Below are 19,161 nucleotides of genomic sequence, written 5' to 3'. Positions count from 1 at the left end.
AGCATGTGAGAGTAAACCAGAGTCATGGAAACTGCGGCTCAAACATTCTATGAACTTGCCTAAAACTTCCTACAAATTACATAACGCTAAGCCTGTGCTTACCAAACCCCATACATTACAGCCATGACCCAGAGTGTCCACCTTCATGGATGGCGGTCCACCATAACAACATGCGCTTCACAAGACTGCAGGGAACCACAACGGGGAAACCAGAGCAGACCATGGGTTTAAGGAAATACAATTGTGCTTAGAACTTGCAACGCTACAAATACAATAAGTGGCACATGTGAAAGTACCTTAAAGGGGCAGTCCCATGAAAATAACTTTATCCGCTGTATGAGATAAGTATCTGATTGCTGGGTGCAAACACTGGGACCTCTATTCATCATGAAAATGGGGGGGTCCAGTGCACCCCCTCTTACAAATGGGACAGTTGTCATGCGTGTGTTGTACCATTGCATTTATCTCTTTGGGATTGCCGAAGGTAGCTGAGCACTTGTACTTTAAGGGGTATTCCGGTCCTCTTTAATGCGTGACCTCTTCCCTGGATCAGTAGTTAATGGATGAGGCGTCCCCATGGTCAGGATGTCATATCCTGTCCTGAGCAGGCGCAGCGCGGCGCTCCCAGTGATTCAATGAGAGTCAAATGCGCCGACTTGTCTGACCACGGATGACGTCTGCCCGCTGCAATGACAGTGGGCCACACAATTAACAGATGGACCACTTCCTAAGCGACAGCCCTCTGTCCAGGGAACAGGTCATCAGATAAGCAAGACCGGAATACCCCTTTAACTACAGTCCCAAAGAAACAAATACCGGTCTGGCAGATCTGCGCATGCATGACCACCGCTCCATTCAAACAAAAGCACTTGGGGTCAATACAGGTGCCAGCGTTACACCCCCGCTGATCAAATACTCACAGACGGGGGAATTGTTTTCTTTTATGGGACGGCCCTTTTATGGACAAATATGTCTACAAGGAGCTCAAGTTAAAGGGGTCCTCGTGTTTTTTATATTTTAATACATTCCCTTTTCCTAAGTTGGTTTCCCAAAAACCTGATCTCAGGGTGCTCTGACTGGTCGTTTGTGGGGCTGCATCTAAACCCCCTGGATGAGCCTTCTTGGAATGATTAAATATCAATTCATGGATGGATGCGGATGTTTTTACTAGGCAGATTATATATTATATAGGAGTGTTGTATGGAAAACGGTCAGAACTTTATTAAACTGCATCGTTTGTTCAAATTGCACAAGATGGTAGAACTCCTCCTCCTGTTCAGCACAGCAGCCCTTCTGCCTCAGGTAGGTAAATAATGGATTCCAAGGAGAAACAACGTGTCATCATGGAGTTCTTGATGAAAGAAGAGTGCAGGCTGTCCGCCATCCACAGGTTTACGGCGATGACACCACTGACAAGGGTAATGTGCACAGCTGGATGAAGTTTAAAGGGAGTCTGTCGGCGCCCCGTTAACTGTTATAAGACTCCAAGTTAAGGGAACGGGGAGTCCTTCATACTCACAGGGCACCTCGTTCCTGCGCGGTCTTCCCCCTAAGTGGGTGCGCGCACACATGATTGTTTTCAGATGGCTCTGTGCGCACGCTCTCCCATAGAGATGAATGGAACAGTACGGGCAGAGTCATTTGTGTAAGAATGCACCAACTTCACAAGGACAACGCAGAAATACAGGTCCCGAGGAGTAGGAGAAGCTCCCCGGACTCCACGTTCCTTCAACTTTGAGCCTCATAACAGTTTATAGAACTCAAAGCGGACGACAGGTTCTCTTTAAAGAAGGGGGAACCAGAATTGAAAAGAAACCATGTAACAGGCGACCACCGACATGAATAGTCAGTGAGTGGCCGAAATTAATCACGGAGAGAGATGGGATACCATTTAGGACTGTGGCCACAAGCTCTATGCAAAGGGAGTACCTTGCCGGTTGACGCCCAAAACGAAGGAGAGAAGAGTGGAAGTCTGTTCTAATCTGCTGGACACCATTGAAGCCAACAGAGACAAGTTTTTTCCCCAACCTGGTTACTAATGAAGTGCGGAGGCATCTGAATGATCCAGAAACAGATCAAGCCATGGAATGGCGTCACAGCTCTTCTCCACAGCCCAAGAAGTTCAACAGCCAGCGATCAGCAGAGAGTCATGGGGTTTGTTCCTTGGGATGACCAGAGTCATCAATGTCCTGGATTTTCTATGACATGGCCGTTAACAGCAGTGTCACTCAATCAGCAGAAATTAGAAAAGCCTTAAAGAGAACCCACATCTACGTGACAATGAACAACTCCACATATTTGGTAAAAAATTTGGCGATCCGTAAATTAGGCTGGTAGGCTATCCCCCATCCACCGTACAGCCCAAATCTCGCGTTCTCCAGCATGGTCCGTCCAATGAAGGTCAGTATTCAGGGACACCAATCTGATGATCTAGACGAGCTCAGAGCGGCTGTAAAGTGGCTACAACAATGCAAGCCTGGCTTTTTATCAGAGAGGATTCTTGAGTTGTGTTCAACAATGGCACAATGCATCACTTATTATGAAGTATATGGTGAGTAGGACCTTTGTATGGCAGATATATATATAAAGATTTGACATGCTGCAAAACTGAATTCCGCGCTGCCAGTCAGTCAGCGTGCAGTTTGGCCGCAGCGTGTGTACGAGATTTTTGCAAAATCTCGTCCACTTTGCTGGCTAATCCTGGGATTACGAGCTGCGGGCAGACTTTCCCCCCCCCCCCAGGTGAACCCAGCCGTAGTATTACTTGTGTTCCTCTCCATAGGACTGTCCCATACTGTGAATACTGTCTATTCCAGAAGCATTAATATAGCTTGATGGTTCAGCTCCTTGCAGGGAAATCACTTTCTGAATCCATTGCGGTAACAATAATTCAACGTACCGCAATACACTCAAGTGAATGTGGCCTAAAAAGAACAAATCCTGAAGTGTGATGGGACCAACGGTCATAAAAAAAAAAGCAAAACAGAAACATAGCAGAATTGAGCTCCACAATTCAGCTCTGTATATGGGAATGCTGTTTTCCTCACTTGATAAGTTATAACATTTAGGCTGCTTCCAGCCACCACTAGGGGGAGCTCACTGCATATGGATTTATACAGCCAGTATTGAACTCACAGAGCTGTACAAGTGTTTGCAGTGAGCTCCCTCTAGTGGCTGCTAATATACAGCAAGTTAACATCCCCTCCCACCAAAAGCCCCATAGAAGTCACATATGGTTATGTTGCTGGTGGTGTAGTACAGGCTGCCGGGCATGGAGTCTACTTCACTGCTGGAGAGTTCATTGCATTTACTTTACCACCATGTGAATACAAACTTGTAGAAAAAGTCATAGGATTTAAACCTGAACCCTTTATCGGCCACGTGATGCGAGTACGATACTTTGTAACCTTTATCCTCAATGTCCGCTCTTATACAGTCAAGCAGATCAGAGATCCCTGGAGTCGCCTTCCAAGGCCCAAACTTGACCACAGACTCCTTGTCCATGTCGAGAGTGTTCAGAGCGTCGTGACACTTGGATGCGTCCTCCTCAGTCCTCACAATGCAAACGATGACATTGGAGTATCGTGATGCCACCACCTCTGCCCGGGCGATGCGGATCATCACCTCAATGTTCTCGCTGTAGTTAGGCACTCGCGCAAGGAATTGCTTTCTTCCAACCTGTTCCCCGAAGAGCTGCGGGGTGTCTTCCAACTTCTTCACCAACGGCTCAATTTCATAGAACAAGGCCTCCTTGTAGACCTCCTGGATGTACTCAGTGGGCACTTGGCCAGAACGCAGATACTCAAGGATGTAGCGGAAATATGTCCCCTCCCTGTCAATAAAGTACCGGCCCTCAGAGTCCGTGCGGAGCTTGGGCTGCCCATTGAACATATCAAAAAGCTTGGATCCTTGATACTTCTTCAGTGTCCCGACAGTCGTCGTGTAAATATCACCACCGATATTCAACAGCACAACAGGTGACATCTGCAAGAGAGAAGGAGAACATCAGACACAGTATATAATACCAGAATCAAAAATACTCTAGCCTGCTACACTAAAGGGGGCTGTCCGGTATGGGCCACCTATCCCGTAACTGCACCAGTTGTCCAGCGAGAATCTGATAATACTGCCCTCTATGTGCAAGAATATAACTACTATAATACTGCCCTCTATGTGCAAGAATATAACTACTATAATACTGCTTCTATGTACAAGAATATAACTACTATAATACTGCTCCCTATGTACAAGAATATAACTACTATAATACTGTCCTCTATGTGCAAGAATATAACTACTATAATACTGCCCCCTATGTACAAGAATATAACTACTATAATACTGCCCTCTATGTGCAAGAATATAACTACTATAATACTGCCCCCTATGTGCAAGAATATAACTACTATAATACTGCCCCCTATGTGCAAGAATATAACTACTATAATACTGCCCCCTATGTGCAAGAATAGAACTACTGTAATACTGCCCCCTATGTGCAAGAATAGAACTACTATAATACTGCCCCCTATGTACAAGAATATAACTACTATAATACTGCCTCCTATGTACAAGAATATAACTACTATAATACTACCCCCTATGTACAAGAATATAACTACTATAATACTGCCCCCTATGTACAAGAATATAACTACTATAATACTGCCTCCTATGTACAAGAATATAACTACTATAATACTGCCCCCTATGTACAAGAATATAACTACTATAATACTGCCCCCTATGTACAAGAATATAACTACTATAATACTGCCCCCTATGTACAAGAATATAACTACTATAATACTGCCCCCTATGTACAAGAATATAACTACTATAATACTGCCCCTTATATACAAGTATATAACTACTAAAATACTGCCCCCTATGTACAAGAATATAACTACTATAATACTGGCCACTGTACAAGAATATAACTACTATAATACTGCCTCCTATGTACAAGAATATAACTACTATAATACTGCCCCCTATGTACAAGAATATAACTACTATAATACTGCCCCCTATGTACAAGAATATAACTACTATAATACTGGCCACTGTACAAGAATATAACTACTATAATACTGCCCCCTATGTACAAGAATATAACTACTATAATACTGCCTCCTATGTACAAGAATATAACTACTATAATACTGCCTCCTATGTACAAGAATATAACTACTATAATACTGCCTCCTATGTACAAGAATATAACTACTATAATACTGCCTCCTATGTACAAGAATATAACTACTATAATACTGCCTCCTATGTACAAGAATATAACTACTATAATACTGCCCTCCTATGTACAAGAATATAACTACTATAATACTGCCTCCTATGTACAAGAATATAACTACTATAATACTGCCTCCTATGTACAAGAATATAACTACTATAATACTGCCTCCTATGTACAAGAATATAACTACTATAATACTGCCTCCTATGTACAAGAATATAACTGCTATAATACTGCCTCCTATGTACAAGAATATAACTACTATAATGCTGCTCCTATGTACAAGAATATAACTACTATAATACTGCCTCCTATGTACAAGAATATAACTACTATAATACTGCCTCCTATGTACAAGAATATAACTGCTATAATACTGCCCCCTATGTACAAGAATATAACTACTATAATGCTGCTCCTATGTACAAGAATATAACTACTATAATACTGCCCCCTATGTACAAGAATATAACTACTATAATACTGCCCCCTATGTACAAGAATATAACTACTATAATACTGCCCCCTATGTACAAGAATATAACTACTATAATACTGCCCCCTATGTACAAGAATATAACTACTATAATACTGCCACCTATGTACAAGAATATAACTACTATAATACTGCCCCCTATGTACAAGAATATAACTACTATAATACTGCCCCCTATGTACAAGAATATAACTACTATAATACTGCCTCCTATGTACAAGAATATATTACTACTATAATACTGCCCCCTATGTACAAGAATATAACTACTATAATACTGCCCCCTATGTACAAGAATATAACTACTATAATACTGCCCCCTATGTACAAGAATATAACTACTATAATACTGCCTCCTATGTACAAGAATATAACTACTATAATACTACCCCCTATGTACAAGAATATAACTACTATAATACTGCCCCCTATGTACAAGAATATAACTACTATAATACTGCCTCCTATGTACAAGAATATAACTACTATAATACTGCCCCCTATGTACAAGAATATAACTACTATAATACTGCCCCCTATGTACAAGAATATAACTACTATAATACTGCCCCCTATGTACAAGAATATAACTACTATAATACTGCCCCCTATGTACAAGAATATAACTACTATAATACTGCCCCTTATATACAAGTATATAACTACTAAAATACTGCCCCCTATGTACAAGAATATAACTACTATAATACTGGCCACTGTACAAGAATATAACTACTATAATACTGCCTCCTATGTACAAGAATATAACTACTATAATACTGCCCCCTATGTACAAGAATATAACTACTATAATACTGCCCCCTATGTACAAGAATATAACTACTATAATACTGGCCACTGTACAAGAATATAACTACTATAATACTGCCCCCTATGTACAAGAATATAACTACTATAATACTGCCTCCTATGTACAAGAATATAACTACTATAATACTGCCTCCTATGTACAAGAATATAACTACTATAATACTGCCTCCTATGTACAAGAATATAACTACTATAATACTGCCTCCTATGTACAAGAATATAACTACTATAATACTGCCCTCCTATGTACAAGAATATAACTACTATAATACTGCCTCCTATGTACAAGAATATAACTACTATAATACTGCCTCCTATGTACAAGAATATAACTACTATAATACTGCCTCCTATGTACAAGAATATAACTACTATAATACTGCTCCCTATATACAAGAATATAATTACTATAATACTGCTCCTATGTACAAGAATATAACTACTATAATACTGCCTCCTATGTACAAGAATATAACTACTATAATACTGCCTCCTATGTACAAGAATATAACTGCTATAATACTGCCCCCTATGTACAAGAATATAACTACTATAATGCTGCTCCTATGTACAAGAATATAACTACTATAATACTGCCCCCTATGTACAAGAATATAACTACTATAATACTGCCCCCTATGTACAAGAATATAACTACTATAATACTGCCCCCTATGTACAAGAATATAACTACTATAATACTGCCCCCTATGTACAAGAATATAACTACTATAATACTGCCTCCTATGTACAAGAATATAACTACTATGATCATTCACAAGCGAAATATAAAACCTGTAAATAAGTGGCAGTAATATCTGGATTATTATAAAGATATAATAGCTCTGTATATACGGGTCCTTCTCGTACGCTGGGACTAAATCTGTGCTGTTTAAGGCATGACTCTTGGCAGGCACGATCAGGTCCTGGCTGCTGGAGTTTATAATCATGCTGCATACATTATACCGTGAGTATAATGCTTCAGCGCCTGACTTCAGATCCTTGGTTTTGTCTTTTCCCAAACATCAGATTATTACATCCCGGCTCCGCTGTGACTACAGATAATCCTGCTGCAGGCGAGGAGCACAACACACAAGCGCACAGCTTCTCAAAGACACAAGCCGCACCCAGAAGAAGTTGTCATTTTCCTGCAGTCCCCCATCTCAGGTAGATCTGTACATAATGAGAGTTGTGGTGATTAGATGGACGGTCTTGTCACCGGAGGCCCCCCCCCCCCCCCCCGGCCTATAAGAGGCTCTCGGAGGCTCCTTGTGTGTAGTGACCTCTTCTTCTACTTGTGTAGAGCTTGTTGACCACTAGCCCCTTAATGACGCGGCCATTTTTCATTTTCCATTTTCGTTTTTTCCTCCCCCCTTTAAAAAAATCATAACTCCTTTATTTATCCATCCACGTCACTGTATGAGGGCTTGTTTTTTGCGGGATGAGTTGTATTTTTCAATGGTGCTATTTAAAGTACCATATAATGTACTGAAAAACTTTTAAAAAATTCTAAGTGGAGTAAAATGGAAAAAAAACGACATTTTGCCATCTTTTAGTACGTCTTGCTTCTACGGCGCACAAATGGCAACAAAAACGACATGATAACTTTATTCTATGGGTCGGTACGATTACTACGATGCCAAACTTGTTTAGGTTTTTTTTTACTATACTCCTCTTTTTTTTTTTTTAAGACATAAAATTTTTTTCAATTATTTTCTGTCGTCATTTTGTGCGCGCGATAACTTTTTTATTTTTCCGTCGACGTAGTTGAGCAAGGTCTCATTTTTTGCGGGATGTCCTGTAGTTTCTGATAGTACCATTTTGGAATACATATGACTTTTTGATCGCTTTTTATTGCGTTTTTTATTGGAGACAGGGTAACTAAAAAAGTGCATTTCTGGCGTTCTTCATTTTTTGTTTCGGACGACGTTCACCGTGCGGGAAAAATTATGTGCTACTTTGATAGATCGGACTTTTACGGACGTGGCGATATCAAATACATATTTTTAATTTATTATTTAGATTTTTTAATAATAGATATGGCAAAAGGGGGGTGATTTAAACTTTTACAACTTTTTTTTTTTTTCAATTAAAAAAAAACTTTATTGATTCTTTTTTTTACTTTACTTTGAAGTCCCCCTGGGGGACTTTAAGATGCGATGCTTTGATCGCTCCTGCAGTATGACGTAATGCTATAGCATTACGTCATACTGCTTTTTGACAGGCAGCCTATGAAGCCACCCCACGGGGACGGCTTGATAGGCAGTCTGCTAAGGCAGCCCTGGGGCCTTTCATTAGGCCCCCGGCTGCCATGATACGTGCAAGGCTCCCCCGATCTCACCGCGGGGGGGCCGCGCGGGACCCCCGAACATCGTTCGGGGGATTTAAATGCCGCTGTCAGAATTGACAGCGGCGTTTAAATGGTTAATAGCCGCGATCGGCCGCGCGGCCGCTCGCGGCTATTGCCCGCGGGTGTCAGCTGTTATAAACAGCTGATGCCCGCACTGTATGAAGAGAGGTTGCCACGCAACCTCTCTTCATACATACCCCGACGCTCCATGACGTACCAGGTACGTCATTGGTCGTTAAGGGGCTAGGTGCCTCTACGACGCAGAGAAGAGATGTCACCCCGTTACCAGAGTCTGAGAGGGGGTATAGATAGAAAACTTGCAGCAGTTCCTATTTTTGGGTGCTTCTGCTTAAGACTCCCCCATTATTCCCCGGGTACACGGCGCTCACCGATGTGCGTTTACACGGATGTGAGGCATTTTTCTGGCAGTGATGCCCGCCATCCCTTCTGTGAAGCAGCGATCCTCCAACACAGCTTCAGAGGATTGGCGAGGGTTCTCAGTGGGAAACCTCACATCGCACCCCGCGCCATACTGTGCCAGCCCGACCAAGGGGCAATGTGTTCAGAGGAACACAAAAAGATATGTTTTGGGGCTCCAACTTTGGAGCTCCTGTGCTCACAGCCGGTAGTCAAGCTCCTCCACCAGCCTCTCCTCCATCCTGCTACCTGATAGACCTGCCTGTGTACCAACCTCTGGCTTCCCTGACTACACTACCCACCTGCTCTTCTATACCGCGAATATCTACTTGTGTACCGACCTCTGGCTTCCCTGACTACACTACCCACCCCCTCTTCTATACCATGAATATCTACCTCTTGCTTCCCTACTACACTACCCACCTGCTCTTCTGTACCTCCAAGTAATACCTACCTGTGTACCGACCTCTGGCTTCTCTGACTACACTACCCACCTGCTCTTCTGTACCACGAACTAATACCTACCCGTGTACCAACCTCTGGCTTCCCTGACTACACTACCCACCTGCTCTTCTGTACCTCCAACTAATACCTACCTGTGTACCGACCTCTGGCTTCCCTGACAGCGGTACTGATCCGCAGCGGTTACAAGGGCCTCCAGCCCTGACCCGGATCGCTACAAGAGGACCCGCAGCGAGAAGAATGGCGGTCGTATTCACACAAGATTTGTGGGTCTAACGCACCAATATCAGGCGAGATTCTCGGCCGCGTGACACCAGCCTCACTACTGAAAACACACGAAGAATAGTCTGTGCCGCAGGGCGACGCGTTTTTCGTCACAAATTACCGGTTCCGGCATGCGAACACGGACGCAAAAAAAGAAAAAAACGGCGCATCAGAGCGATCCTGTCCAACATGCGAAATACTTACATCTATATCACCCATCAGACGAAAACGGGGCCTGCGGCGACCTTCAGGGTGCGGTCACACGAGCGACGGCGAGTCACACAAATATCTCTTAGGCAGAGAAAAATCGCGCAAGATTTGCGCTCTTTTGAACGGAGTCGATACAAGAAGGAGTTTATGGAGGGCGGTGCGAGGATTCCTACTGAGATCAGCGCAGAACGCCTCCGGTCCGCTGCCGCATGCGAAACGCAGGACTTCACTGACGCCAGGCGGTTTGCTTGAAAAATGCCTGGCATCCGCAGGTAACGTGCGCAGTCACAATATAGCGCCCCCCCCAGGCCGGTCTCACACAGCCATAAGATACATATAGAGCGGCAGGGAAGGAGGCTGGGGGACTACAAGTGCCAGCAGAAGCCAGGGGGAGTAATATATACAAAGCTGGTCTGAGGAGCTGACAATCGTATATCCGCTACAGCCGCTCACTGCTGGGACTTATGGTGGCCGGGAGAGGGCACGCTGGGCGCAGTAGTGATACTCACGCTCTGCAGCGGGCTGGTCATCTGCTTGCCGGAGCTCCGCTGCTCGATGCCGCTCATGGTGAAGCTCGCCGGCTCCGGTGTGAGCCGTCCGCCGCCGCTGCCGCAGGTATTCCCCCGGAGCCCCGCCCCCCGCGTGACAGGTGAGGGGTGTCGACTGAAGCGTGACGTCGCCGTAGGTGTGGCGTGCAGGTGTGATGGGGCGTGGCCTGTGATTGCGCCGCCGGGCTGCTGCCTGGGACTCCGTGCAAATACGCCGCATATTGATGTGAAAGCGTCTTCTGGCCGCCGCAGCGCAGATATAAAACAACGCATCAAAAGACGTGCGGAAATACGCCGGTTATGCACGCATTTATCTCAATGGGCCTCTAGGTTGCGCTATATGTACCGAATACGTGCTGCTAACCCTCACGCCTCCGCGGAATATCGCAGCGGAGTCCCACAGAGACCCCAATACCTGTCCGCATCCACCGCGAGAGTCCCATCCTGCGCGCATCCGCAGTGCAGCGCATGACGCAGCGGCGATGGGGTGTATTCTCGCAGTACCTCCACTGTGCTCACAGCAAAAGTACCGCGTGACAGACGGTTTACATGGACTACAATGGAAGCCGGCCACGCGTTTTTCCGTGGCAAATAGAATCGAGGCGGAACCCCGCGGCTGTCAGGTTTTACTGAACCTAATAGCTTTCCTCCCTTCCATCACAGTCACTGGAAGCCGTCCGTCCCGCGATCCTTCAGTTTTGAGCACAGCGGAAGTATTGCAGGAATACGCGTCAGCGCCGGCGCATCAGAGCGCTTCACTGCACATGTGTGCCGGACGGGACTCACGGTGGATCCAGAGAGGTGATTATGGGGTCTCTGGGGGGCGCAGGGTTTGATTCCGCTGCGATATTCCACAGTTGGAATCCGGCCGGCTGTGGGCAGGAGCCCTTAAATGGGATGCCCTCGGCCGGGGGGGTGGGGGCCCGGCGCCCCCCAGAGACCTTATACTCACCTGTCCAGATCCGCCGTGAATGTCACGCCTGGCACACAGTGCAGCGCATGACGTGGCGGTGCTGGGCTGTGACGCGGATACCCGTGATACTCTGCAGTGCCCAATGTCGCAGGTCGGACGGCTTCCATTGACTGCAATGGAAGCCGTCCGCGCGTTTTTCCGCACAGAATAGGACATGCTGCGATTCTTCCCCACGAGCGAAAAATCACAGTTGATTTCCGCTCATGGCCAGGGGAGAGTCTTTTAACACAGCATGTCTATGGACGGACATTGCTACGGGATTTTCGGGGGGTGTCTGACCGCAAATCCCGCAGCGATAATCACAAAAAAACGTAAATACGGCCTCATAGCGATTTCCTTTGCCGGGTATGAACACAATTGGATTGTTCGAGTGACGTTAAAATAAAAATTAACTACATTTATAACTATTCTTGTGTACACAGCTCCCATGCAGACGTAGCCGTCTCTATGGTTACAGACCACAAACAAACCCTGTGTAGTCTGATCCGGCAGTCATGTCTTCTCTCTTCCCTTTGCTTCTGATGTTCACAGGTTATAAAGGAAAGGCATGCCCGGGGGGCTGGCATAACCTCGGGGGGCTGGCATAACCTCGGGGGGGCTGGCATAACCTCGGGGGGCTGGCATAACCTCGGGGGCTGGCATAACCTCGCACAGATCACACCACACAGGGTTTGTTTGTAGTCTGGCAGCATGGAGACACATGAGTTTGCACGGGTGCTGTATACACAGAATAAGAGATTTTTAATAAAGACTATTTGCAAAGTTGCTTCACTTTTTATGTTTGATGTATTGAAGCAACAGAAAAATAAGGGGGAAAGCACTTTTGCCACCATTAAAAAAATCAAACACACCTCCAAAAAATATTTGCCTAAATGTAAATCCCAATTTACACGCAACGATTATCGCTCAAAATTCGTTCAAACGAGGGCTTTTAAGCGATAATTGTTGCGTGTAAACGCCTCCATCTTTCACTCTGTTCACTGAAAAAGCCAAAATTTCAACACCTGATAATCTGCAAAGCAGACACAGTCGCCACAGGCATGATCGCCAAACTATTATTTTTAGGCAAACATGAAAGCCATTGTTCAGCTGGAAAGAGATAGCAGGGACCACATGCTGTGTTCTCCACTGGAACAGCAGATTACACTGCCTGTGTGAAGACAATGCAGCTGAGTGTAAAGTTCAGACCACATGCTGTGATTTGCAAACAGCTGCTGGAGGCTCATTTACATGCAAATGAAGCTGATAAAGTGCTAATGGGCATTTGTGCCCATCAGTACTTTATGCAAAATGATCACTAGAACTGTCATTCCTTCAATCCTTTGAAAGATTGTCTTTGCATGTAAATGGGCCTTAACACACACTTTTAACAGTAACTATTATGTAAAACAAGGATTACAAACAGCTTGTATTTGGATGTCGAAAAACATATATACAATGCCCAGTTTATACCAGCATGGTCCGTGTCACTATATACAGGATGCATAACTTATACCAGGTATACATATATAATTATATACAGGAAATACCCAGGTTGTACCAGCATGCTCCATATCACTATATACAGGGAGAGGTATAGCTTATATCATATGTGTATAGATAATTATATACAGGAGATACCCAAGTTATACCAGCATGGTCCATATCATTATATATAAGAGATGCATAACCTACCAGCTGTACATATATAATTATATACAGGAGATAACTAGGTTATACCAGCTGTACATATATCATTATGCACAGGAGATACCTAGGTTATACCAGAATGTTCCATATCACTATATACAGAATATGTATAACTTATACCAGCTGTACACATAAAAAATTAGATACAGGAGATACCTAGGCTATACCAGTATGGTCCATTGCACTATATACAGGAGATGTATAACTTATACCAGCTGTACATATATCATTATGTAGAGGAGATACCTAGGTTATACCAATATGGTCCATAGCACTATATACAGGAGATGTATAACTTATACCAGCTGTACATATATCATTATGTAGAGGAGATACCCAGGTTATACCAATATGGTCCATAGCACTATATACAGGAGATGTATAACTTATACCAGCTGTACACATATATAATTAGATACAGGAGATCCCTAGGTTATACCAGTATGGTCCATAGCACTATATACAGGAGATGTATAACTTATACCAGCTGTACATATATCATTATGTAGAGGAGATACCTAGGTTATACCAGTATGGTCCATAGCACTATATACAGGGGATATATAACTTATACCAGCTGTACATATATCATTATGTAGAGGAGATACCTAGGTTATACCAGTATGGTCCATAGCACTATATACAGGGGATATATAACTTATACCAGCTGTACACATATATAATTATACACAGGAGATACCCAGGTTATACCAGCATGCTCTATATCACTACACAGAATTGCCGTGTGTTGCTGCCCTGTGACAGCATTCTTACCTGTCATGACTCACCTGTTGGGGACTGTCGGCTTTCTGGGAGTCCATATTTCGGGCTGTTGAAGTGTTTTCATAAGGAGCCTCTGAGAGATAAGATTTCACATTGGCTTGTTAATGTTTCAGGAATCCGAGGCGTGTGCATGGAGGGCCGAGCCTAGCGCTAGCAGGACTCCGAACACGTAACCACAGGTATACACGTGTAAGTAAATAACACCATCACTGCCAGCTGCGCCTGACATCCAACTACTCCGCACACTGCCAGGTCCCATATGTCCGAGGAACGGGCAGGCGGCATGTGGATCATCAGTCCATCGGCTAGAACAGGGCTGTCTGTGGAATATCGCCCCAAATACACTAGTTTATTACAAGATGTAACTCAGGAGCAGTACAGGATAAGTAATGTATGTACACAGTGACTCCACCAGCAGAATAGTGAGTGCAGCTCTGGAGTATAATACAGGATGTAACTCAGGATCAGTACAGGATAAGTAATGTATGTACACAGTGACTTCACCAACAGAATAGTGAGAGCAGCTCTGGGGTATAATACAGGATGTAAGTCATGATTAGTACAGGATAAGTAATGTATGTACACAGTGACTCCACCAGCAGAATAGTGAGTGCAGCTCTGGAGTATAATACAGGATGTAACTCAGGATCAGTACAGGATAAGTAATGTATGTACACAGTGACTCCACCAGCAGAACAGTGAGTGCAGCTCTGGAGTATAATACAGGATGTAACTCAGGATCAGTACAGGGTAAGTAATGTATGTACAGAGTGACTCCAGCAGCAGAATAGTGAGTGCAGCTCTGGAGTATAATACAGGATGTAACTCAGGATCAGTACAGGATAAGTAATGTATGTACACAGTGACTTCACCAACAGAATAGTGAGAGCAGCTCTGGAGTATAATACAGGATGTAACTCAGGATCAGTACAGGATAAGTAATGTATGTACACAGTGACTCCACCAGCAGAATAGTGAGAGCAGCTCTGGAGTATAATACAGGATGTAACTCAGGAGCAGTACAGCATAAGTAATGTATGTACACAGTGACTCCACCAGCAGAATAGTGAGTGCAGCTCTGGAGTATAATACAGGATGTAACTCAGGAGCAGTACAGGATAAGTAATGTATGTACACAGTGACTCCACCAGCAGAATAGTAAGTGCAGCTCTGGAGTATAATACAGTATGTAACTCACGATCAGTACAGGATAAGTAATGTATGTATACAGTGACTCCAGCAGCAGAATAGTGAGTGCAGCTCTGGAGTATAATACAGGATGTAACTCAGGATCAGTACAGGATAAGTAATGTATGTACACAGTGACTCCACCAGCAGAATAGTGAGTGCAGCTCTGGGGTATAATACAGAATGTAACTCAGGATCAGTACAGGATAAGTAATGTATGTACACAGTGACTCCACCAGCAGAATAGTGAGTGCAGCTCTGGAGTATAATACTGGATGTAACTCAGGCTCAGTACAGGATAAGTAATGTATGTACACAGTGACTCCACCAGCAGAATAGAGAGCTCAGCTCAGGAGTATAATACAGGATGTAACTCAGGATCAGTACAGGATAAGAAATGTATGTACACAGTGACTCCACCAGCAGAATAGTGACTGCAGCTCTGGAGTATAATACAGGATGTAACTCAGGGTCAGTACAGGATAAGTAATGTATGTACACAGTGACTCCACCAGCAGAATAGTGAGTGCAGCTCTGGAGGGTAATACAGGATGTAACTCAGGAGCAGTACGTGATAAGTAATGTATGTATACAGTGACTCCACCAGCAGAATAGTGAGTGCAGCTCTGGAGTATAATACAGGATATAACTCAGGATCAGTACAGGATAAGTAATGTATGTATACAGTGACTCCACCAGCAGAATAGTGAGTGCAGCTCTGGAGTATAATACAGGATATAACTCAGGGTCAGTACAGGATAAGTAATGTATGTACACAGTGACTCCATCACAGAATAGTGAGTGCAGCTCTGGAGTATAATACAGGATGTAACTCCGGATCAGTACAGGATAAGTAATGTATGTACACAGTGACTCCACCAGCAGAATAGTGAGTGCAGCTCCGGAGGGTAATACAGGATGTAACTCAGGAGCAGTACGTGATAAGTAATGTATGTATACAGTGACTCCACCAGCAGAATAGTGAGTGCAGCTCTGGAGTATAATACAGGATATAACTCAGGATCAGTACAGGATAAGTAATGTATGTACACAGTGACTCCACCAGCAGAATAGTGAGTGCAGCTCTGGAGGGTAATACAGGATGTAACTCAGGAGCAGTACGTGATAAGTAATGTATGTATACAGTGACTCCACCAGCAGAATAGTGAGTGCAGCTCTGGAGTATAATACAGGATGTAACTCAGGAGCAGTACAGGATAAGTAATGTATGTACACAGTGACTCCACCAGCAGAATAGTGAGTGCAGCTCTGGAGTATAATACAGGATATAACTCAGGATCAGTACAGGATAAGTCATGTATGTACACAGTGACTCCACCAGCAGAATAGTGAGTGCAGCTCTGGGGTATAATACAGGATGTAACTCAGGAGCAGTACAGGATAAGTCATGTATGTACACAGTGACTCTACCAGCAGAATAGGGAGTGCAGCTCTGGGATATAATACAGGATGTAACTCAGGATCAGTACAGGACAAGTAATGTATATACACAGTGACTCCACCAGCAGTATAGTGAGTGCAGCTCTGGGATATAATACAGGATGTAACTCAGGAGCAGTACAGGATAAGTAATGTATGTACACAGTGACTCCACCAGCAGTATAGTGAGTGCAGCTCTGGGATATAATACAGGATGTAACTCAGGATCAGTACTGGATAAGTAATGTATGTACACAGTGACTCCACCAGCAGAATAGTGAGTGCAGCTCTGGAGTATAATACTGGATGTAACTCAGGCTCAGTACAGGATAAGTAATGTATGTACACAGTGACTCCACCAGCAGAATAGAGAGCTCAGCTCAGGAGTATAATACAGGATGTAACTCAGGATCAGTACAGGATAAGAAATGTATGTACACAGTGACTCCACCAGCAGAATAGTGACTGCAGCTCTGGAGTATAATACAGGATGTAACTCAGGGTCAGTACAGGATAAGTAATGTATGTACACAGTGACTCCACCAGCAGAATAGTGAGTGCAGCTCTGGAGGGTAATACAGGATGTAACTCAGGAGCAGTACGTGATAAGTAATGTATGTATACAGTGACTCCACCAGCAGAATAGTGAGTGCAGCTCTGGAGTATAATACAGGATATAACTCAGGATCAGTACAGGATAAGTAATGTATGTATACAGTGACTCCACCAGCAGAATAGTGAGTGCAGCTCTGGAGTATAATACAGGATATAACTCAGGGTCAGTACAGGATAAGTAATGTATGTACACAGTGACTCCATCACAGAATAGTGAGTGCAGCTCTGGAGTATAATACAGGATGTAACTCCGGATCAGTACAGGATAAGTAATGTATGTACACAGTGACTCCACCAGCAGAATAGTGAGTGCAGCTCTGGAGGGTAATACAGGATGTAACTCAGGAGCAGTACGTGATAAGTAATGTATGTATACAGTGACTCCACCAGCAGAATAGTGAGTGCAGCTCTGGAGTATAATACAGGATATAACTCAGGATCAGTACAGGATAAGTAATGTATGTACACAGTGACTCCACCAGCAGAATAGTGAGTGCAGCTCTGGAGGGTAATACAGGATGTAACTCAGGAGCAGTACGTGATAAGTAATGTATGTATACAGTGACTCCACCAGCAGAATAGTGAGTGCAGCTCTGGAGTATAATACAGGATGTAACTCAGGAGCAGTACAGGATAAGTAATGTATGTACACAGTGACTCCACCAGCAGAATAGTGAGTGCAGCTCTGGAGTATAATACAGGATATAACTCAGGATCAGTACAGGATAAGTCATGTATGTACACAGTGACTCCACCAGCAGAATAGTGAGTGCAGCTCTGGGGTATAATACAGGATGTAACTCAGGAGCAGTACAGGATAAGTCATGTATGTACACAGTGACTCCACCAGCAGAATAGTGAGCACAATTTCTGTTCTGTAAATTACAAAATGCACATAAATACACTCAAAAAACAGAGAATAATGTCCGATGCTGGTGGATTATTGGCATATAAGAGCTGTACCCCATTTCTGCAGGTACCTCCAGGACCCAAAGTCTTACACTTTCAGTAACACATCCTCCCTGCAGCTGAAGGCTCTGGGTAAATTTGTTTTCTTGTGTCAACAGCTGACTCCACCCGCAGCCTGACAGCCCTATTAGATATGTATGAAGGATTTCCACTCACTTTGTGTAACAAGCAGGTGATTCCAAAAATAAACGGTGACGCTTCGGGCGGGACGGCGGGTGGAAGTTTGACCCGAGTTGCTATAACAGAATGTTACAAAGAAATAAGGGCAAATAGCTGCAAGCTGATATGGAAGACAGGTGGGCGGAGCTTACTGTGACACAAAGTATCTGTAGAGGTCAGCCACACCCCCCGCCGATACCAGACGCTTCCTATTTACCGTCCCGGAGCAGTAATCGATTTTACTACAGGTGAGGGCGAATGCAGACGGCCGGGTCAGATTCTGGCAGCGAGATGCGACCCGTGCCCCTGCATTGACCTCCTGCTTACCTGTCCGGCGTCTTCTCTCTCTGCTCTGTGATGTGTCGGCTGAACATGCCGCGATTTTGTTACCGTGCGAGTTTTCACGCGGTCAAATTGCGTCTCTCTCTATAGGATTGCATAAACTAATGGCAGCGGGCAACGGCGAAAATTCCACGCAAAATCTTGCGCAGCTGGACTACTGGCTGCATG

At 44.1% G+C, this 19,161-nt stretch overlaps 1 protein-coding gene across 2 annotated transcripts; it reads right to left on the bottom strand.

The window, feature by feature from the left end:
* Window positions 1–2,735: 2,735 nt before the first annotated feature.
* Window positions 2,736–18,714, bottom strand: KCTD14 (potassium channel tetramerization domain containing 14). Of its 2 annotated transcripts, XM_066588258.1 has the most exons (3): window positions 18,649–18,714; window positions 14,286–14,353; window positions 2,736–3,984 (listed from the first exon to the last, which is right to left on the bottom strand). In XM_066588258.1, the coding sequence occupies exons 2-3, from the start codon at window positions 14,316–14,318 to the stop codon at window positions 3,313–3,315; spliced, it is 705 nt and encodes a 234-aa protein (XP_066444355.1). In that variant the 5' UTR covers window positions 14,319–14,353; window positions 18,649–18,714; the 3' UTR covers window positions 2,736–3,312. The 2 variants fall into 2 exon arrangements, with proteins under 2 accessions (XP_066444355.1, XP_066444354.1); XM_066588257.1 differs by lacking the exons at window positions 14,286–14,353; window positions 18,649–18,714 and adding an exon at window positions 10,797–11,231.
* Between the last annotated feature and the right edge of the window lie 447 nt (window positions 18,715–19,161).

This window comes from Eleutherodactylus coqui, chromosome 1, assembly GCF_035609145.1.
Source record: "Eleutherodactylus coqui strain aEleCoq1 chromosome 1, aEleCoq1.hap1, whole genome shotgun sequence".
Lineage (NCBI taxonomy): Eukaryota > Metazoa > Chordata > Amphibia > Anura > Eleutherodactylidae > Eleutherodactylus > Eleutherodactylus coqui.
Note: the sequence above shows the minus strand (reverse complement) of the source record. Positions and strands in the feature narration are given on the sequence as shown.

Excerpts from the sequence above, each read along its gene's own strand:
- KCTD14 (XM_066588257.1), bottom strand. The coding sequence starts at position 11,108 with ATGCGTTGTTTTATATCTGCGCTGCGGCGGCCAGAAGACGCTTTCACA. Across the intron at positions 3,985-10,796 it reads TGACCAGCCCGCTGCAGAGC|ATGTCACCTGTTGTGCTGTT; the intron begins GTGAGTATCACT and ends TCTCTCTTGCAG.